This window comes from Diorhabda sublineata, chromosome 11 (genome assembly GCF_026230105.1).
Source record: "Diorhabda sublineata isolate icDioSubl1.1 chromosome 11, icDioSubl1.1, whole genome shotgun sequence".
NCBI lineage: Eukaryota > Metazoa > Arthropoda > Insecta > Coleoptera > Chrysomelidae > Diorhabda > Diorhabda sublineata.
In genome coordinates this window covers 7014038-7037571 of record NC_079484.1, presented here as the reverse complement: position 1 = coordinate 7037571, position 23534 = coordinate 7014038, and the positions used below count along the sequence as shown (strand labels likewise).

The window sequence follows — 23534 nt, the reverse complement described above, 5'->3', positions numbered from 1 at the left end:
TATATAATAATCTTTATTACTACCATACAAAATATCACATCAATTAAAACATCACGTTTATTGTTGATAACGTATCTAAAAATGTAATAAAGTGAACTAATTATTCTCAAAAATTATGAATAAATACTTTAAAATAATTTCAATTGTGGGATTCCCCGAAATTTCAGCGTCAGACTTCTCGATATCCGAAGCTAGTAATTTGTGTTTCTTCTTTCCCCCAGTACTTATTTTTAATTGTTTCTAACCTTTTTCGACGTTATTGTGGTGGGTATGAGTTTTTGGAATGAGGTAAGAAAATTTTTTGGAAGGGGTAAGGAAGAACATTTGACCAGATCCAGGTAATCAAGGTGATAGTGGAAACTATCCAAATGAATGAAATAATGCGAAAATTAATCGAATTAGCAAAACAAATTGGTTTAGATGAGGTAAATGTTAAAAACTTCGAAGTAATTGTGCAAGAAACAGAAGCAAGTTTTTGTAATAAGCTCGAGGGGTTAGATGACCTGGAAGAACACAAAAATTAGGGACCAATTTATTAAAAATTACTCAAATTTTGACATGAGTTCAAATATATGACGGAGTGATATGGATGCCTTATCCAGTTACCAACAACTTCTTACCAAGCGCAAAGGAAACGCAAATTACATCAGATACTTTCTTGATAGAAGGCAGAAAAACGTACATACATCGAGCTCTACCGACTCTATGAAGACCCCAGGCAGGTGACAGAAGTCAAGAGGGCCAGACTCAGATGGCTAGGCCACTTGGAACATATGCCTGAGGAGCGGGGAATGCGCAAAGCGTACCGGCAGAAGCCGGGTGGCTGGATGATGTCGAAGAGAATCTTCGGGAGCTAGGTGTGAGGTGGTAGAGACGCCGAGCATTGGAGCGTAATGACTGGAGGAATGTGGTGGACAATGCCGTAGTCTATAAGGACCGTCGTGCCAGTGGTAGTAGTAGACAAAAAATGCAAATACAGAAGACATTAAATCTAAACATACCGACTTAGGATTTCATTTATTTTTATATGTAAAATCTCAACAGTTAATCTTTTCTGATTGACGATATTACTCAACACATATCGTGTTGGTACTGTTTTTTAATAACAGAAAAAGAAACTCTCAGCAACTATGTGTTATACGGACCAGAACAATAGCGTGACATTCGTTACAATTTCTTTACGTTTAGCGTAAATATCTCAAAAAGAGATAGTCTAGTTTACGGACAGATAGTTTGAAGTTGGGACTTCTTGATATTGTGTGGATTTTTATCATTCTCACATTATTTGGCCGATTTTTTACTTTATTTGAGTTACTGGTATGTTCACAGGAACCGTCTCAAGAAAATCGGGTTAACTCTCGATAGCTTTTGTCGATTCAGTAAGGAATCAAAGCCTAACACCTTGATGAGTGCGAGGAAATCCATAAACAAATACTACAGTATTTACATTTAAGATTTTTGCAAAATCGTTGTTACCTGACCGGTAAACAGTGCGGGGTACACAATAGATCAATAGGTCAAAGTGTTATTGAGGTAAATTCATGACCTTACACACTAGCTTATCTACTCTAATCTAATGATACCGTAATTTAAAAAATAATTTTCATATTCGTAATCAACACCCCCCAAATCATAAAGGTAATTTTTTTGCATCTAGAGCGAGGTTAGTCAGTATGCCAACAACAACTGGGTTATTCCGCTTTTCTACAATATGGAACGTCCCCAGGACAAAAAACTTGATTGAAGTATTAAAAATTATCATTGTTGACATTATTGTCCTTCCTAAGTAAATCCGAATGACGTTGCTGGTTGAGAACTCAAAATAAAACTGTCCAAGAGTTTTTTAAAATGCCAACGTTTCGATCATTTAATTGATCTTTACAAATGCTTTTATTTGATGATAGGAGTTAGAAAATCGAAACGTTGGCAATTTAAAAAACTCTTGGACAGTTTTATTTTGAGTCCTCAACCCGCAACATCATTCGAAATTGAAAATTATGCTGAAATTTTGGGGTAAAAAATATTTTTAGTACGTTAGCAACATTTTGTCGATGATTAAAATAAATTAGATTTGTTTATTTTCCTTTTGATGTAAAAGTAATTAATTAGAACGAAGGGTTGTATATTTCTATAAAAATGAGTTTTAAAATTATTCTATAGTTAATAAATTGAAAATATCTTTGCGAAACTATCACAAAAGTACGAATCGGAATAACTTTTTACAAATTGAAACCAAATAATTATATGATATAACAAAAATGTGGAAAAGTGAATTTAATAAACAATGATTCTTCTATTTAAATTAAATTCAATAAAGAAAATGTAATAATTAAAATATCTCCATAACAAAATTAATTTAGCTCTATGATTCAATATATTGTTTTCCAGATACCGTATAAAAAAACCTTTACCCTAATTCTAAATCAAATATATAAACAAAATAAATATAATTCCAGCTGTGAGATTATCTTTCAAAAGGGATAATTTGAGATCATAGATTATAACTTTTCACTATTTCTTATTCCGAGCTTTATATTCTTTTATATCACACTTATTATAAATCTTACATCTACCTATAGACAATAAATATGTAATTGTTCTATTAGTTTCTAGTATTTTGATGAGCGATGAAAATTTATACTTCCCATTTATTAGCTCATTCCCTGTTTATCTATGACGTATGTTGAGGGAAGCTAAAACAAAAATAACATTTTAAAAATATGTTCGAACAGATCTTTTCAAAAACAAAATATACTCATACGAATTTGTGTTAATGATAAAATAATACTTGTGTTAGGAAATTAATAATTTTAAATCAAATACTGGAAGTTTACTAACGAATGTTTAAATTAAATTTCACATTACCGATCAGCTATCTAGTACATAGTTTGTAAATTCATGCAATAGTACATAAAATTATGATGTGTATTTTTCATTTCAATTAACATTTAGAGAACACCTATAAAGTTTTCAATCAACTTTTTCATTCTTTATAAACTTATTTGCTTACGGTTACACATTCCCAAATCACTCCAGGGTAAGAAAGACATACTAGAGAAAATTTTATTTTTTATTCTTCTTAAAACCACATAATTTTTTTTCTTGGTTTATTATTAGTCTGTAATTTTTTGTATACTCTCATAATTTACAGACTTTACTTTCCATTTCCTTCTTTTTTTTTGTTATTAGGACTAAATCGTTTTCATATGCAATTATTTGTTGTTTTTTGTATCTTGCTATCTTGTACAATTTTTTCCAGCACTGAATTAAACAGCACTATCGATATTGGATCTCCTTTTTCCCAATACATATCACTAAATACTCTACTATGTGAGTTGTCTGTCATCTTTTTAATATGCCCCAGCCATTTTATTCTTTGAGCTTTTATGTATTTTGTTACTGATGAGTTTTTATACATATCCTTTAGTTTTTGATTAGTTCTTCTTTTTGAAATTTACATTCCTCCAAAAATTGGACAGTTTTGTTTCTTCTGTCTTTTTTAAAACCCCAAAACATTTACTGTTAGTCGTATTATATTTCGATATATTCTAATTTTGGCTATAAATAACCCTTGTGATATTAATTTACCTAATGATCACATAGCTTTATTCACTTTTTCTTATTTATTTCAGTCGATTCTTAGTTTTTATTTGTCAGTGTTGCTCCCTGGTATTCTAGTTCAGGTATTTTTTCTATCCAAAATTCTCTCTCCTAATTTAATTTTTATGTATAACCTTCTACAAGCCACAGTCTGTCTTTAAACCACATACTTTCTTTTTTCTTGGTCTATAATTTTTTGCATACTCTTCCAATTTACAGAATGTACTTTTCAATTCCTTCTTTCTTTTGGTTATTAGAACTAAATCCTTTCCATTTGCAATTATTTGTTGTTTTTGGTGATAAATAAGCCCCAACATTATTTTCCGAGGTAGCCGTTTCCAAAACAACGAACATGTACTACACGATAAAAAATTTGTTATATACAAATACCAATATCACGATTAGTATATCAAAATAATTATTATTAGTGAGGATCATCTACTTCTAATTCTAAAATTCAGGACAACAGTTTACTTAATTATTTTTCAATTTTCAACAAATTACTAATTATTTTCCTGATCAAGACAAATCATTTCACCAAGAAGAGCATAAAACAAAATTCACATTGAAACTGATTTAAAAAAAATTGATTTGTTCGTTGTCAACTATTTTCCTTAATTGTTAAAACCAAAAGGTGCGCAGTATTCTCGATTTACTACTTATTAATCGCACTTTTTATTATTCAATTCTACTTTGTTAATAAAAATTTCAAACCAGATACATTTTTTATTTCAAGTTTCTTAACTTACAGGGGCACCGATTCTTGATAAATACCTATTGCGTATATGGAAGTCCGAGTTAGATCCTATTACTTCACCAGATGATGTATCCAATGCGTCAGCATTTATTAAGATCTCTGTGTGATTGTACAATCTGAAAAAAAATATATTTTTGTTAAAATCAGATTTCGTACATTGGGTATGCTTCACTTAATCATAACTCCACCACAGTTAATGTGAAATATCTACCTCACCAAACCTATATTGCTAACAGTAATTATTTATTACAATGAAATGCAAAGCACAGTATATAATGGCAACTGAATTCTATTTACACTTATAATATTCTCGAAACAAAATTTTTTTGATTGTCTTCAATCAAGTTATTCATTTCCCATCGATAAAGAAACGCTTTCCACATTAATATGTGAAAAAAATAAATGAATATCATTGTAATATCTATAACCAACTTAATTATTCAAATTCAATGAACTGTAGTGATACATTGTAGTAAGTTCAACTAAACTTATCTCTTATAGCACCACAGTATGTTATTATATTAGCATCTAAATCGATCAGTATCAAAACAAGAATGATAATTTATTGAACTAAAAAGATTATTTGTGGTATAGCAAGTGACAAATAATTTGATATAAAAATGTTTTTCTTGACTTTTTGTCACAATATACACATTTATAGTCATTTAAGACCCATTATTTATTTTTCTTTTGTCATTGGTCTTTAACTGCTTTCACAATTCTTCTCCACAAGTTTCGATTCTGTACTTCTGCATTCCTATTCAGTTCTACATTTCTAATATCTTCCAATATTACATCTAACCATTTATTTCTTTTTCCTTTTTGCACCTCCTTTTCCAATCACTCTACTTTCTGGTATCTTTTTAGTATGCCCCAACAATTTTATTCTTTGAGCTTTCTCTCTCCTAATCTTATTTTTTTTACTTTCTACAAGCCACAGTCTGTCTTTAAACCACATACTTTGTTTTTTCTTAATTTGTAATTTTTTGCATACTCTTCAAATTTACAGAATGTACTTTCCATTTCCTTCTTTTTTTTTGGTTATTAGGACTAAATCATTTCCATATGCAATCATTTGTTGTTTTTGGTGATAAATAAGCCCCATTGTGTTTTTTGTACCTTGTACAATTTTTTCCAATACTAGATTAAACACCAATGTCCACATTGGATCTCATTACTATAAGAGTTCTGTAATGTTGTTTTGACAAAGTCCACAATTTTTTTGGAATTCCTGGTGAATTAAATTAAATCAATATACATTTTATTTTTATCTATTGTGTCATAAGTCTGCTTAAAATGTATAAACATAACATGAAGGCCTAGATTTTGCTCATAGCTTTTATTCATTATCGTCTTAATTCATTGTTCCTCTTCCTTTCTTGAAAAATCCTTGGTATTGTGCCCTTATTTTTTTCTTAGTATTTATTCATCCTGTTTCTCACAATTCTAGCCAAAACTTTGTACACCACATGCAGAAGTGATGACCCTAATAATTTTCACATCTACTTTTATCTCTTTTGGAGATAATTTTGAACATATTCCATCTCTAAGGCATTTGTTCTTCATTCCAAATTTTCTGTATAATTCTGAATATTATTTTCTGTATCTTTTCCTTATCGTATTTAATAATTTCATTCTCTCATGCATTCTCATAGTTTTTCATAATGGGAAATATAAAAAATTAATAAAAAAGCCTGTTAAAAAATAATAATTGGAAATTCAGTTGAAAAACAATATCAAGCAACACCTTGTCATAATAGGTATAATAATCCACATCTTTCTAATTTTTTTCCCTTATTTCCTAAAATTTTGTAGCTCTCTCGAAGCCATAACAATATCATTTTGTTTTTGAAAATCCTATAGAAAAAAATTGTTTGTGAATAAATTTGAAGGAAGAAAGGTATGGAAGGCCTCTCATCTATTATTTTTAACATAATCTTTACTGGGAGTAGGACAACCATTTCCCTGGTACCAAATTCCCTCAAAGTTAACAGGAAGTGATATAACTATAGAAATTATAGTTACAAATATTCATTCCTTATCAAATTTCCTTCAATTCCATGATCCTATGATTTAGTTTCCTAAAATAATTTTACAAAATTCCTTTCATCTGATATTGTCCTAATGAAATATTTCCTGGATTGTTTGTACTTTGAAGCAATATTTCATTTTGAAATATTCTAAGTAGTTGACAAGTTTTCTTATTCAATAGTGTGTTTGCTTGAACAAGAATCTGGTTTCAGCAGTAACACAAACATATATTTCTATTTTTTGTTTCCAACATTATTCAAATTTTTAAATAATCTAATAGTGGATTGTGTAAGAACTTGCCTATTTGAATAATGACACATCATTTATTAAGTAAGCATCTGTATTTTCTTGTTTTTTGGCTCAAATAAAGGGATAACAAAAACAAGCCAAAAAAATCCTGATTCGCATATTCAAATTATACTCTGATGAAGTAGAATTGGTAACCAGTGGAACAGTTAAGTTTATTACAAATTTAGCGTTCTTTTCAAGTATATACTGGTATATTGGTAGTTGATTGAATATTTAGCATTTTTCCAATATTGTATACTATTCGTCACATTTGCGTCAAAGTAATTGCTCACAAATACGATACTTTCAAATTTAATTTAACATTACTCACAAAGTATCTGAAAAATTTGGAGGTTAAAAATATCGAAAAAAAAAAAACATTAATACAAGGTGTCTACTAAAAATTGTCTTATGATTCCTGTTTTGTAGAGAAGATATGAATTTTTTCAAGTGGGGTTATAGTAATTGAATTTTTTGAGAAACAGGTATATTTTATAGCCATCGTACGGTGAACAGAATTCCAGAGAGAACTCAGAGCTACAAGTGGAATATTCCTCCTCTGGAAGGAAACATTGTAACATACTCTCAAGTTAGGCAACCATAAATACCATAAGCCCTTAAGAGTGCAGTTACAATGAAGGTTCAACATGTTTCGACGCGGTTTTCGAGATCAGTCGGAATGTTTTTGAGCTATACCAACACCAATTTACTATGCCTGATTGTCTCACTCAAAATTAATGAAAATTCCCGGTTTATTAGGCAATTCCCATCGAATCCCCGGTTTTCAAGGCTCCTAAACACTCTGTATTATCATGTGCGGAATGCAAAATATTAAAAAAAAAATTCTGCATTCCTTGTTTGATAAGGAATACCAAACCCTGCATATATTCAGTTCTTTAGAACTAATCATACTTGTAAATCGTTTTCATACATATTCTTATCAATATGTTATCTTGATTTCATTAAATAAGCATTCAAGAAGTTCATGTGACAAGTTCTTATAGATTAAAAAATTATCATACAATGTAACTCTTGCAGTAATCAATTTGAATAGAAATAAGAGCAACAAGTGGTATTTGAAATTATCTTTTACAACAGATACTAGAAATGTACTAGTGTAATAAGTTGTTGGAATGGTAAACGATTGGTAAGTACAAAAAAGTAAATGTAAGTACATAATATAATTATCACTATATGTAAAAAAGTTTCATACTACTTTTGTATAAAAAATAGGAGTTCAAATATCTTCCCATAGAAAAATATTTTAATATTTAGTTTTGTTGTAATACGAAGATTAAAAATAATGAACAATATCATACCGATTAGCATTTTTGAGAAATTTTTAATGTAGAAGTCACAATTTGTTTGTAATAATTTTAACAAATTTTGTGCAAAATAAGAGTTTTATACTTTGGTCAAAAATAAATTTAGCCTATAAATATATGAGCAATCTGTTGGAAACACTCATCAAAATAATTTTAGAATTAAATTTTGGAGTTTTTCAGGTTTCTGAAATGTGAAGAGAGAATAAAAAGTGAGTATATTAATCCAAAAATCACACTTCCAAAATTGTAAATTGAGATGCAGGGATGAAAATTATGTTTCGTTTATATGTTATTGTATGTATTATTCACACTTTTATTGTTCACAGTGCAAATAAAAACTATTTCATTTGGTGTTTTCTTTCACCCTTGGGTGATTAGTGTCCTATCAAAATAATATTAAGTAGAAAGGTGAGTAGAATTTCGAAAAATAATTATTGAACCTAAGCATATATTATTTTTATCTTTATACCGTAAACAAAGGACTTTTTAGTAGGTAAATGAAGCATGTTCTGAAGTTATTTCGGTATTATTAAAATTAATTTGCGAAAATGGTTTTTTATTGTGTTTTAAAATATGGTAAACCAATGTCAAAGAATAACTTAGTTTCTATAGTTTTCAATTACAAAAACAAAAAACTTGAAGAAATTTTCACGTGTAAAAGATGAAAATAGTTGAATAATCAAAACAGGACAGATTTTGAAACTGAAATATGTATTTGTTTGTTCTAAAAATTTCATTTCAGATATGTTAATGAATACTATAGATATTTTCTTCCAGTCTTTCTGCCTCTAAATTCAAAAATAACTACCCATGTCTTAAAACCATGCTTTACGAACTAAAATAATTTTATATATTTAAAACATAAAGAAACGTCTCAAAAGCTATCTCGAAAATAAGCCAAAGGCAAGGTTAAAAATAGACGCTGATTTTTGATTAGACTACAACGACTTCTTGAGGTTATTTTCTAAAATGGTGTAGTTTATCATTGAAAGAGAAAATGTTTACTAAACCATTGTATTAAATTTTGTACCCAAAAATTCACGTATCGTATAACATCTTGTCATTAAATTAATACATTCTAAATTTTTATTTATAAATTCTTTAATAATAATAATTTTTTATTAATGTTTTACCCAAAACTATATCTTTGATAAAAAATGTGTCTTATTCTGGACTAAATCATTTGTATAAGGGCGCTATTCATTATTTTGTAAATTTTCCTTATTAATTGATTTCTCATTACTCAACAAAGGTCACTAATAGTAAATTGACTTTTATAAACATTCTAACATTTTTTAGTCTATTTTCTATAATCTTGTGAGATATAATGAAATTTATAGGAAATTTCATGATCTACAAATTCAGTTACCACCATTTTTAATTTATCATGGACCGTTAACTATATATTCATCACAAACCATATTGTAACAAGTTTGGAGCCCTCTAATTAAAAACCTATGCGTTATACAAAAAAAAGTTTCAAATAAAAAATATGGCAAAAACTACTATCTATAAAAATGGTATCCACTATTTTTTTCGTACGAAGCGCGGTTCGCGAGATATTTAATAAAACTTGTTTCAGAGGTCACCCCGAAAAAAAAAAAATCCAAAATTATATTCGATTTTGTACCAAACAATTTACGTATATATGGCAGCTTGTCATTATTATTACTTAAATTTATTTTCGTTTCTGGATCAGATCATTATAAGGGTGATATTTGTTATTTTGTGAATTTTACTTATTGGTTGATTTTCCATCATTCTAGTAAAGGTCACAAATTGAAAAATGACTTTGATAATCTTTTAAGACATTCTTCCATTTTTTAGTCTATCGCCTGGGATTTTTATCATATAAAAGTTTGTTTTCCAATTTCGGTTACTTTCACTTTAGCATATCTAAATTAAAAAAAAATATATCATACTCTCGACCTTATTTAATAGATTAGTGGTACTCGTAACATATCAAAATTCACAATTTTGAATTACATTAAATCATCATTATTCAATTAATTTGTCATTATTTTGATATAGTTCCAAGTTATTTATACTAAACTAACCCACAACAGGGAGTAGTACTGGAAAATAAATTTTCATTTTTAAATGGATAGCTCAATATACAAAGTAAACGTTCTGAATGTTTCATCATTTTCTTACTACTAACCAATTCCAGCATATGGTATTTTCATGGGGTAAAGGCAATGAGAGTATCAGAATTCATGGAACTGGGAATTTTCTCACTAGGGGAGGAAAATAAGGAACGAATAGAATTTTACTATGGTGCTAAGTATTTAGCAAACAAAAGTTGGTACTGGTACCAAATACTCATCATCGTCTTTTGTCTTATAGATATTGACAGAAATTGTAAGATACTTGGAGATGACGAAGTATCAGAATCTCATTTTTATAAACAAACAGCTATCAAAGCGCTTAGTGTCTCTTTAGTCTGAGGAATAGGAATGCGCCACCTAAACTTTCAAAATAAAAACCATTAGATGGTAGACACATGGTAAAAAACAGAAACTGTTGCTGGTACCAGATATTCATAATCATTTAATTCCTGTCTGTCTCTTAACTCATTTACAGAAACACTTCTATTAGAATACGTGTAGAATTAATGGAGTATCAGAAACTCGTTCTGATAGACAAGCAGCTATTAAAACGTAATATAGAAATACCAAATATAGGTGACAACTACAGTCTCTGTAGTATGGGATCAATAAAAATCAAAATGTCCATACACTCCGCAAGAAAAGATCCTAAATGCCTTCTATTGGATTCGAGCCTTTCTGCGGCTTAAAAAAATGCTCCTAAAAGAGTTATGAAACAAGAAAACTGAAAGAGAAACTTTTCCATTCTAAAAAATTTCTTTGGTTCCGCTAAATTCAAGAAGTATTTGGATCTTAAATAATTTATGAGTAACAAAACATGTATGAGCTAAGATCTAACCTCTTTGAAGCCAGTCAAGATACTGGAGTTTATTGGAACTGTGAGACAGAAAAACGAGCTGTAGGTGTCGAAAACAGCTTTGACCAGGGCCCAATAAACTTTAAGGTTGCAATGCAGCTCCTAATCTATTGTGACCAAACATGTATGAGCTAAGATCTAACCTCTTTGAAGCCAGTACAGATACTGGAGCTTATTGGAACTGTGAGTCTGAAAAACGTAGGTAGGTAGGTGCAGATGTCGAAAACAACTCTGACAGGGGATCCAATAAACTTTAAGGTTATTCTACATCTATTTTCCAGTATCAGTAAGTTTATTTTTGGATGTGTTCGATTTGCAGTATGAGAATATTTCATAAAATAAACCCACATTTGTAATAAAAATAACTAAATAATTATAGTTTAGCATATAATATTGCGAATTGATCTTTTAAAAGGAAAACAAATAGAGTGTTACCCAGACAGATTTATACAGTTTAAAGATGTAAAAAATATTTCAATCCACTAGTTGTTTACAAAGTAAATTATTCAAATCAAAAACTTTGATTGCATGAGTCAATTATATTTACTGTTTTATTGAAAATTTCCCAAATTAGCATTTTATGATGTTTTTTCCGAAACATGTTCTTCTTGTTTTTGCTCTTTTTGTCGTTGAAGTCTAGAACATAGAATTTCATTTAATTGTTTTATATATTTATACACTATATTTTAGAACTTCTAACAAACAAACTCGTTGGTTTGTTTTTGAGAGAAATAGGGACAAATCTATGTAGGATATAGTTAATTTTAGGAATGGTGCTGATATAGGAAAACTTTTTCTCTGCATGGTTGTCATAACGAGCGATACGCCCTCTATCGATATAAAACTTAACAAATGCAACCTAGTACATTTCTGTTATAAATAATAGTTGTAACTTTTTGAGAACAATTCCCAATTCCTTTTATTCTAATGTTAGAGTTAAGATTTTTTGTGATTATCATTATTGGAATATTAGTTCATTGATTTAAGTTTGTAGTGCTCCTTTCAAATTTGATTAAATTTTATTCAAAGTTTAAAATTTTTTATTTTATTCGAAATTGTATCCTCATTCAATTACCACTGTTGTGTGACCGTAATGCAAGGTTAAAGACCTATTTACAAGTATATATTCTGTTTTTCTAAAGGAAAATTATAGCAAAGTTTAACATTGATAGATTTCTAAATTGCGTTATTTTTTTAAAATTGAATTACAACTGATCGATCATTAGATATCCACATATTTAGGGTGAAAATAAAATGAAGAGGAAACTTTTACAGAAAGTATCGAACACTTTAGTAGGTCATAGTTTTTCAGCTATTTCCATGAAGCCAGTGGGGCGGAGACAAATCAATCTAGGATAATATGGAAATGAAAAAAAATTTACAAGTAATCCATTATTGGATCTTCTAAACTTTAAGACTTGTGAAAACCTGATAGAAGAAATGGTTGTACCTCGAAAGAACAAGATACTGTAATTTCAACCTCGGCTGATATCTATTTGAAACATACAAGACAAGTTTAAATGTCTGAAAAATTAGATTCTGTTTGAAATTGAAAAGTAATAATTATTATACTGAAGCAATTGCATTTTAGGAATCATGATACTTACATTTCATATCTTTTTCTTCCGCCAGGCGTAAGGTTCAGATTTCCATGTTGCATAAGGTCTAAGAATAGTAATACGACTGCAGAAACAGCGGCAACTGAAAATATGAATTATTTTACATAAATCAAATCAAACTAGTTGAGTCAATTGACAATAACATTTTGATAGATATTTTTAGAATCAGAAAAATATAGAATATTCTTACGCAATAAACTACAGATGAAAAATATTTCTACTGCCACATAACCAAATTTTTCGATTATTAAGCCACAGAATATGCTAAACAAAGCTAATCCCAAGTTTTGAATGGACCCAGCTCTGCAAAAAATATTAATATTATCATATGCTTGAAGATTTGTTTTACAAACTTTTCTATTCAACAAGAAGCAATTTGCTATACACTTATGGTTTAAAAGGAATTTTGTTCATTATAATTTTAGAATAATATATAGTATGAACAAATAAAGACAAAGCTACATCAACATTAAACAATAATATGACTAACAGAAAACCGAGGTGAATGTGAAATATGTATAATCAACGAAGCAGAATAAGAGAAATTTTATAGGGGAATAAAAATTCTGAGAAGATTGTAGATTATTTGAGGAGTTACTATACCTAAAAGATATTATGTACAACACTCTACGTCTCCTTGTTATCCTTCCAAAATATAGAGACTCCTTTCAAATGAGACTATTTTTGGGAAATTTTTGTGTCCCACTTTGCAAAGTGTTAAGCTTTTTAGTGAAATGGTAGAATGTACAGTTGTCGTCGTCTGACATGCCTGTCGTCTTAAGGTGATGTTTCGACGTGGCAGTCCCATGGCAGAAGACCGACTACCAGTTTGATGTCGTTTCTGGTTATCAGACTTCTACCAGATCGAGTAGAGTAAGTGAGTCAGTATGCGAGTTATCACTCACTTGACGTAGACAGACTGGCGAGTCAGTAAAACCGATCAGTTGCAAGGCGAGTCAGTAAAACCGATTAGTTGCAGGGCGAGTCGAGTGGTTTAGTTGGGAAGCGAGCTGCTCGGCCCAGTAGCTACCTATTCCACCACAATTTGCCTCAGTGAAATGTCTGTTCTCTGTTCAGTTTCTGGTTAGGTCAAGAGTTTGTTCTGTGGTTCATTGTTTTGTTGAGTTTTCAATTTGTTCAGCTGAAAACTAAAAATGAAGTGGACTGAAGAGTGAAGTTTTTAGGTTTACACCTAAACAATAAATGCTTATGGAGTATATGAATTCCACTATATAAAAATAAATTATTGAGAAAACTGTTGGGGCATTAATTGTGGAATAAAAAAAAAAGATTTAGACTAACCGAAGTCAAACAAAAAATGAAAATACTATGGCCAAAAAGTTGAAAGGGAATAACATCTCATAACAGTATCTTGTTTTGATATTCTAGAAAGTACTATATCTAAAAATGACTTAAAAGTTTCAGCAGTCATCCTCAACACAGCTCTGTACTTCTGTACACATCTTCTTTGGATAGCAAAAGAGAGAACGCTCCAAGAGTGTCTCTTTTTTTAATCAATCTAAGTTTTTTTGTTAATTTCTTCTTCCAAAACTTCATCTATTTCTTCTAATATAACCTCATAGGTCTTAAACTCTTGGCGAATAATTATATGAATTCGTAAGATTAAAACTAAAGCTGTCTAAAACAGCTAGGCCTAGTAGCATAGCATACAGCATAGAACAACAAATTATGAGCTAATGGAAAAGAAAACATCGACAATAATAGGGTGACTGGGGCTGGAGGGAAAAAAGGGAGTATCAAAGAAGGGATGGTGTACTGAAGTATTGGAAGACCTAAGAAAAAGGTGGGAATGGAAGTTATATGATGTAGATTTAGGGTAATATATACTTTCCAATTCAATAAGAAGCAACTTGCCAGCCAGTTTGGAAGGAAGTTTGTTCATCATATTTTTGGTATAATATATAGTATGTACAAATAAAAACAAAGCTCCTTCTGCATGAAACAATATGACCAAACAGAAAGCCAAGGAAATGAAACGTTGATAATTACTAAAGCAAAGAAATTGGATGTATGGGAAAAAAATACCCGGGATATTAGGGGGACCGAAAGAAAAATTTACATGATTATAAAGAACAAAAAATAGTACTAAAAAAAAATAAGATTCTAAATAATAAGATAACTGAAGCTTAGAAACAAGAAAAAGAACAGAGCAAAGAAATTATGGTATACAGAAGTATTAGAAAAGCTAAGAGAAAATCAGGAATAGAAAATAAAAGAAGTAAATTAAGGGTTACATTGCAATGCTACCTTGAGGTTTAATGTGCTCCTGATCAGAGCTGTTTTTGTTACAACTCGCCTTCCAGTACCAGAATACCAGTGTCTGTACTAGTTTTAAGAACGTTAGATACTCACTCCTGCAGATCTCTTGCCCTAAGTATGTGGGACAAGAATGAACTGACGTTTTTTCCTCTTCCTCACTGACCGTAGTAGATATAGTTTAGTTTTACTTATATTTAAATACTTTGCAAGAATTTTTGAAGTGTTTCTGCCTTGAAATCATCACTGGAATATTTCTTTTTCTTATTAAAACATTTGACTATATTACAGAATAGTTCTGTACCAATAAAAATGGTTTTTGCTCCTTTCCTAGTGAGTGCACGACAGGGAACCTAGTCTAAAGTTACTATTATTCTTGCCAAGTTTTTTTATATATATTCAGTCTTTCAATGAATACTTACACTCCATATGCTGTACCTAATTGATATTCAGGTACTACCAGTGCTACTAACGGCCATAAACTGCTAGCTAGGATCGAGTAAGATATTCCCATAATACCCTAAAAGCACACAAATAGTTTATTAATAATTTTCGCTTAAATGATTTGTCAATTTCAGTTTTTGTAATGAAAAATGGCAGTAATATGTATACCAAAGATAAACTGGTTTGTTTTCCTTCTGGGAAACTATAGCCAGAGAAGATCTGCTGAATGTAACAATCTACGAATACTAGCCTATTGGGACACTTTCGCATCAACAAACACCTGAAGATGTGGTGTACATATTTTGGTGCACAGAGGACGAAACGTCTATCCACATTCTCTCGAAGTGTGAAACACTAAGGAACTCCAGAGCTCTACCCCGGGGAATGCTTGAAATAGAAGAATAAGATCTCTGGCAATTAAAGCCATGCCACATTCTGGATTTTTTAAAAGGAGTGGGATTAACGGATCAGCTGTGAACAAAGGGTTCTTCAGTATTGCATCAATAAAGGGGGACACAATAGATCCTTTCAGTCGCAGTGTATACTACATCCCAACATCCATGCAACTAATTTGCTTGATAGGAAATGTATTTAAGTTTGGGAATGGGAATGCTATGGATATTTAGTAGAAACAATATCTATTTATCACAATTTTAAAAAATGTTTGCATGAATTTTATACGATTAGTATACTTACTATCGGTATGTAGACATTAAGATGACTAAATCCCAACAACAAATGGGATATAACCGTTCCGAATATACCAAATAGAATCCAAAAAATATTCATTCCAATTTTATCAATAAGAAATCCTAAAATTGGAGATCCTATTCCAGATATGACGTAAACAGTACTACAAGCTGTGTTAGCCTGTTCAGATGACAAACCAAAGTTTTTCATGAGAAAGTCTCTACAATAAAAAAATGTCGATGAGATTAAATAACAATATTATCGATAAAAAATTCACAAAATAATAGCATAGAAATATGTTTTGGTAGTTAAATGTGTTCTCATATTTCATATTTATATAACGATTATATTTAGAGGGCTAATATATGCTATAGGGATCACAAATAAGATAATTAGGACAAGAATAAAATTACAGAACGAACATAGGAATTTATCATTTTTTCTATTATTAGCAAACAAAACTATAACAGTTCTATAAGCTAGCTCTTTGCGCGATAAGACCTCTTTATTCTTTAGTTAGATCAGCTGGTCAGTTTCTTTTGAGTCTTCTATCAGTTAGGGGTTCAGAGAGGTGATGGAGTAAGGAATTACTGTGTGATTCTAGCCTTTTATGGTGAGGTGTGTTCTGCAGTTACGTCCTCTACAAAGGGGATTCTTAGGTCTTCATGGAGAGTCTGGTTTGACACGTACCTTGGAGTATAGCTATCATTCGTAGTATTTTGAATTGGATTCTTTGAATTAAGGCAATATTCATCTTGCTCGCACATACCCAAAGTTGGATTCCATAAGTCCATATAGGTTTTATGAAGTCTTTGTATATGAGTAATTTTTTTTCAAAGTTTCGATCTTCTAACAATGAACCAGATTTATTTTTGAATGAATAAGGGAAAAAATAATAAATTAAGGGTATAGATTAAACCCTGTACTGTTTGCTATGGAAAAAATAGTCAAAAACAAAAATAGACTATATCAACACTCAAGTCCAATTAGATATAGGAACCTGTAAGTGAGGAAAGCCTGGTTATATACAGATGATGAGGACTGTACGATATAATCCAAAAGTTCACATCTTGGTTATCAAAAAGAGAAAAAAAATATAAGCCCACAAAAATCAAATGAAAGTCATGACAATAAACAAAAGACCAGGGCGACTGATATAATAAAAAAACTAAAATATAAGTAGAAAAGTTTACTACGCACTCAATAAAACAATGCACAACAATAAAAAATATAGATATAAAATAGAAAATATATGATATGATAGATGTACCAACTATAACATACACAAAGGTAAATTGATCAATCAAGATATAATAAAAATACCTGCAGAAGAGACAAGATAAAGAACGAAGACGTTACAAATATAAAAAGTCGAGGAGTAATAATAGAAAAAGTAAACATGAAATAGCTGAATTAGTTTGATCGCATTCAAAGAATGGGGAAGGTAAAGGCCAAGAAAGCAACAGAGAAATCAAATAAAATAACTGGAGACAAAGAAGGAGAAACTTTTGAATGGTAAAAGACATTGGACAAAATGGGTACAAGAGGGTCATTAGACACCTGAAAAGGTAAAATAAAAAGAAGTCAAAAAAACCAAAATCAAAACCATACAATAAATCATCAATCCTTACAAAAAAAAAACATCTTAATTACGATTTACGATTTGTTTTAGGTGTAGGGAATGGTTGACAAAACTTATATTAGTTAAAATTCTTTCAGATAGCGTCATTATAGGGTGATCTATTCAAGAAACACTTTTAAAAATATAAATAAATAAAAAGATATGTCGGGAGGTTCTAAATATTTAATATTTTTCTTTAATTTCTCATTCCTTAGATCTTTTGATATATAAATGCTTCTAAATGTTCTTGATTTTAGGTCGCTTCTGTTTTAAAATTTATTTAATTTAACTTAACTTCAGTCAATTTTTTATCAATCTCTCAAAAAACTAATTTTAAAACAGAAGAGACCTAAAATCAAGAACATTTAGAAGCATTCATCATCATCATCGTTCAGCCTTATCTCGTCCACTGCTGAACATAGACCTCCTCCAAATGCTTCCTGTTTTCTCTGCTCTGTGCGGTTGCTACCCAATTTGTTCGTATTCTTTTAATATCGTCAGTCCATCTTGTAGGGGGTCTTCCTGGATTTCGTCTGTCTGTTCTCGGTTTCCAGTCTAGAAATCTTTTTGTCCATCGGTTATCTTGTATCCTTGCAACATGTCCTGTCCACCGCCATTTTTGTCTATGGTCTATGATATCTTTAACTCTATCTTTAACTGTGTAAATTGCAATTTAAGTATTGATCTTCTAGTTAAAGTCAGGGTCTTCGCGCCATAAGTCAGGACTGGGAGGACGCATTGGTTAAAGGCTTTTCTCTTAAGGCCGATTGGCACATCTCGCAATTTACCAAACGAAGCCCATCCTAGTGTCGTTCTTCGACACTGTTCTGTTGTTTGGTTGTCTCTAGTAATTTTTATCTCATGTCCCAGATATATATGACTCTCCACCATCTGAATATCGTTGTTGTCCACATTTAGTGGCTGGCTAGGAACTAAATTTGTCATTATCTTGGTTTTATTGAAATTTCTTTTTAGACCAACTTTCCTTGTTGCGATTTGCAAATCTTGTATCATATTTTTTGCTTCGCCTAATTCATCAGTTATGAGGATAATGTCATCTGCAAATCTTAGGTGATGTAGCCTTTCCTCATCTATGCTGATACCCTTATGTTCCCACTGTAGTGTTTCAAAAGCATGTTCCATAACAGTAATAAATAGTTTCGGCGATATAGTATCACCTTGCCTAACGCCTCTTTCTATCTTAATTTTTTCAGTGTGTAGATTGACCGTTGGTGTCGCGTTATTATAAATATTTGATATAATACTTGAATATCTGTGATCCACTCGACATTCTTCTAATTATTTCAAAATAGCTGGCAGCTCAACGGTATCGAACGCTTTATGGTAGTCGACAAAGATAAGGACTAGGGGTCTGTTATATTCTACAGATTTTTCAATTAATATTTTTAAAGTAAGTAAATAGTCGTTTGTTCCATATTCTGAACGAAACCCTGCCTGTTCCCTTGGCTGATAAAGTTCAAATTTCCTCTCTAGTCTCTTTGTTAAGATAGGTGTGTATAATTTATAGAGGTGGTTTAAAAGACTGACCGGTCTATAGTTTTCGAGGTTTGTCCTATCTCCTTTTTTATAAAGTAAAATTGTGGTGGAGTTATTCCACTTAGTGGGGATATAGGTCCATCCATTTTTAAAGCTTTTGTAACTATTCCATCTTCCCGCGGAGCTCTATTATTTTTCATATTACTTATCTAATTTCATTGAATTGCTCTCACCTTGGCAAATAAGGTCAAACGGTATATTTATACACTTTTTTCTTCGACGCGACGTAGAGGACAATCGATTCATTCATTTTGCTGATCGCTGCGTCGACTTCAAGTGATCGAAAAAGAGTGGCATCCGATATTCAAGCATAACAAGGGAGGAGCCTAGAGTGACTCGTCTAGTCGTTATTATTCGGTGTTCTCGATCACTCGAAGTCGCCAACGCGCTGGGCAAAATCACAAACCGGTTGTCTGTCACGTCGTGTCGTAGAAGAAAGTTTATATTTATATGAATATTGATTGTTCTCATTTGCTGGGGTGAGAGCAATTCCTTTTTAAATTAAAGTAAACATTAATTCAGTGTTTTAAGTTTACTACTTCCATAAAATTCCACGAATGTGCTGTGTGGATGGATGTTCTACCAGAGAAGGTACAAACATATCTCTATCGCCTCTTTCTATCTTAATTTTTTCAGTGGGATAGTGTAGATTGACCGTTGTTGTCGTGTTATTATATATATTTGATATAATACTTGATTATCTGTGATCCACTCGACATTCTTTTAATTATTTCAAAATAGCTGGCAGCTCAATGGTATCGAACGCTTTATGGTAGTCGACAAAGATAAGGACTAGGGGTCTGTTATATTCTACAGATTTTTCAATTAATATTTTTAAAGTTCCATATCCGGAACGACACCCTGCCTGTTCTCTTAGCTGATAAAGTTCAAATTTCCTCTCTAATCTCGTTGTGTATAGTTTATAGAGGTGGTTTAAAAGACTAACCGACTAACCGGTAGATAATTTTTAATATTTATGCAATTTATATATTGTCAATGTTCACTTATAGATTTTTCAAACAATAAATGTCACATTACACCAGATTAATTTGAAATTAGAATTATGATAAATAGAATGGATATTGTACAGAGCACAAATCTAGAATTTTCCCAAAAGTGAAAACATATAGAGGGTGATGTATTTAATATAAAACAATTGGTTTTCTCTATGGGGGCATACATTAATTATGTGGGAGGAGTGGTTCAATGGAATATCATCAAATCTCATTTCAACCGAGGGGGTAAAATCGAAAATTTCACGTCAACTTCAAAAAATAAAAAATATTACAGATATCGAAGAAAAATTATTGGAGTTTACTCCTTAAGAATCGATTTGCATATATAAGGGGCCCGGTATGAGAAAAATGTGAGGAGTAAAATCTATCGATGAATGACCTCGTTACGTTTTTGGTGCGCATCCTATGATGCGCAACTTTCTAATTTGTCAGTGTCAACATACTTATATTGCTGTCATTGTGAAGTTTTATTATCATTGTGTTCCGCTAAAGTGAACTGAAAGTATTTTCAAAGAACTATGGCAGAAAGAGGTGTAGATGATATTGCGGGAACATCTAACAAACACGTGGTTGCAAGGTACGTTATAATTTATGTATTATATGTATGAGCATGTGCAATTTGTATTTATTAAATATTTTAATAATTTCGATGTAGTTCATATAAATATATATTTGAAAACAACACATAAAATTAGATAATCAATCCAATATGATTTATCGAGCGCATCCACATAAAATAGAAAATTTCTAACCTAACCAAAAATTAATTTTTTTGTCGATATCTATAAATTCTTCCACGTTATTATGATTTATTTTATAAATAATTTTTAAATATTAACAACTGTAGTCAATAATTCGATAATATTATCAGAAAAATTGACAATATTTTTTCATTATAATAATGTTTTTATATAATTTTCTTTAGAAAAGTTATTTTTTAGCTTATTTAAATAATTTTCATGTACTATTTATTATTGTATGTAAAAGATTTAGTGACATAATTATCTTTTTATAACCATTTTCGTTAATTATTAAGATATTATATTTTAAATAAAAAATTAATTATAATAATTTAAAAAAAATGTTTATAAAAACCTTTTTTGATCAATTTTCTTAAAGTCGGTTAAAATTTTTATAATTATGCATTTATAAATTTTCTAATTTTTTTTTATATTTTTTGACTAGGAAAAAATCTAAACCTCCAAAAACTCCAGCCGAGAGACAGCGAGCTTACAGATTAAAAAAAAATTAATGAAGGAAGTCCAAAATATTCTGGCAATCAACCAACCCTCAGGGTCCGTCGCACCCGTGATTGCTGCACAGTTGCCACCATCAAGTCCTGATATAGGACCCAGAATCAATCATAGAGCACGAAGCAGTCATCGAAACTGTACCATCGAGGCCATCAATAAAACGAAAACCTCAAAAAAGAGTCAACGTTTCGAGTAAAAGTATATTATTTTCATTAATTAACAAATTTACCCTTTTATACAGTATCAATATCAAGTTAAATAAACTCTTTTTGCGTATGGTTAGACTATCTAACTTAAGGAGTAAACTCCAGTCGTGCGTCGGAGCTGACACACACACAATTTTTTTAAAAATTGGCTATTAAAATCATTCAGTTTGAGAGTAATATAAAAAATGATGAAACTATTGATAATAGACGTTATAAGACATGTGGCATTTATTTCGCTTCTTGTATAAAGCTGCAGAAGCACAGATCAGCTCTTCATACTGTAGTCAGGATTCAACCAATAGCTGTAGTCAAGCGTTGTACGTCGTGGATGAAAGTTTGGAATGGATAGACGAAGAGAAGGTAAACATTTACCGTGAATATCTTCTAACAATACCAGAAATCCCAGATGACATGTGTCCAAATATTTCAATCGAAAAAGTACACGAGTCTCCAAAGATTAATAAAAAAAATTAATTTAAAATATTTTTAGCGTCAATCAAGGAGAGAGGGGAATCAAAACTGATAGAAAAATGGCTCACGTAATTAATGGATGCCCCCTATAATTACAATAAAAAATTACATGTCATCGAAGAAGTTTCGAGCTGGACTCTCTGATTCAGTTCTAGATTTTACTGTGGTTTTTGAGACTGTAACTTTTGCATTATCTAGTTTTATCAATTAAATAAAATGCACGGCAAAAATAAAAACGGAGTATACTTACTTAGCTATAGCGATGAAAGGAAAAATAGAACAATAAAAAGTTACGCATATGATGCAGATCAACCAAAATGTAAGTTTGAAGTATCTCACATCAGACAATTTAACGACCTCTCCAGAAGCATTATTATTCCTATGCAGAATTCTCTCTGCTCGCTTATCGAGAAAGGATACACATAATGAGCAAATCATTGAGAAGACGCATGTACCAGCGGCTAAAAAGGAACAAATCCTAATACATTATAGTTACAATAAGTATGAAATAATATTTTACACCTTTTTATTGAAATTCAATAGTAAATTTATGGAATTACAGTAGACTCCCGATTATCCGGGACCGGTGACCGCCTCGTAAACGCGAAAACTCTGATACCTACGGTTAGGTTAGTTCAGTGATGGTAAAAAAAACGTAAAACCCCGTGAAAGGGTACAAAACTAGAAATAAAAGCATATAATAATCACAATTACAGACTTGTAAGCAAATGGAAACATAGAATATTTCTTAAAAAAGTATTTGATCGCTGTAGAGATAGGATTTCGAGTGGCGTACACTCTTCTTGTTGCTCTATGATAGCAAGAGCAGCGTCGATCGTCTTCAGCCCGTCGGTGTATGATATTTTGGTAGTTATCTCGTCCATATTGTCATCTTCTTCACTGTCTTTAGCACAGGTTACCATATCGATGATTTCCTTGTCGGTAATCTTCATCTGAGCATTTTGATTGCACCAATCACGAATATCTTCTGATTTGATCTTCAACGGGTAACTTATTGGCTAGTTCAACTAGTTCATTCACGACCAACACTAACAGAGATCAGCGCGAGTTTAGAACCAACTGAATCTAGAATGTGTCATCTTCCCCCTCCCACGACATGACGGCTCAAACTATGAACAGCCAGTAGAGGCGTCTACGGCTCGACCGCGCTTGTTACTTTATAAACAAATAACCATCGCGGCTCCCCGTAAATGTCTCGCTATTAAGACCTTTATTTGTGTTTGTTATTTTTGAGTGACAGTCTCGGTTGACCCGGAGGCTCAGTTAACCGGGAGTTTACTGTAAAACCAAAGATTTAATAAAAAGTGGAAGTTCTATTAAGCAATTTCTTCTTCATTAAATACATAAACATTTTCAGTTATGGTAAACAGTTTTGGTGTTGTATTAGTAGGATC

General features: G+C 31.0%; 1 protein-coding gene across 3 annotated transcripts in view; it reads right to left on the bottom strand.

The window, feature by feature from the left end:
• LOC130450071 (major facilitator superfamily domain-containing protein 1-like) overlaps positions 1–23534 on the bottom strand; it is a 28238-nt gene continuing 4704 nt past the window's right edge. Inside the window, exons 5-11 of one of the 3 annotated variants that reach the window (XM_056788243.1) lie at positions 22370–22580; positions 16002–16215; positions 15284–15381; positions 12775–12887; positions 12573–12666; positions 4350–4473; positions 1–2693 (exon numbers count right to left, since the gene is read on the bottom strand). In XM_056788243.1, coding sequence (XP_056644221.1) covers positions 2652–2693; positions 4350–4473; positions 12573–12666; positions 12775–12887; positions 15284–15381; positions 16002–16215; positions 22370–22580 — 896 coding nt within the window. In that variant the 3' untranslated portion in view covers positions 1–2651. Of the gene's footprint in view, positions 2694–4349; positions 4474–11338; positions 11602–12572; positions 12667–12774; positions 12888–15283; positions 15382–16001; positions 16216–22369; positions 22581–23534 lie in introns of those variants that run through there. The other 2 variants (XM_056788244.1, XM_056788246.1) reach the window with 2 other exon arrangements.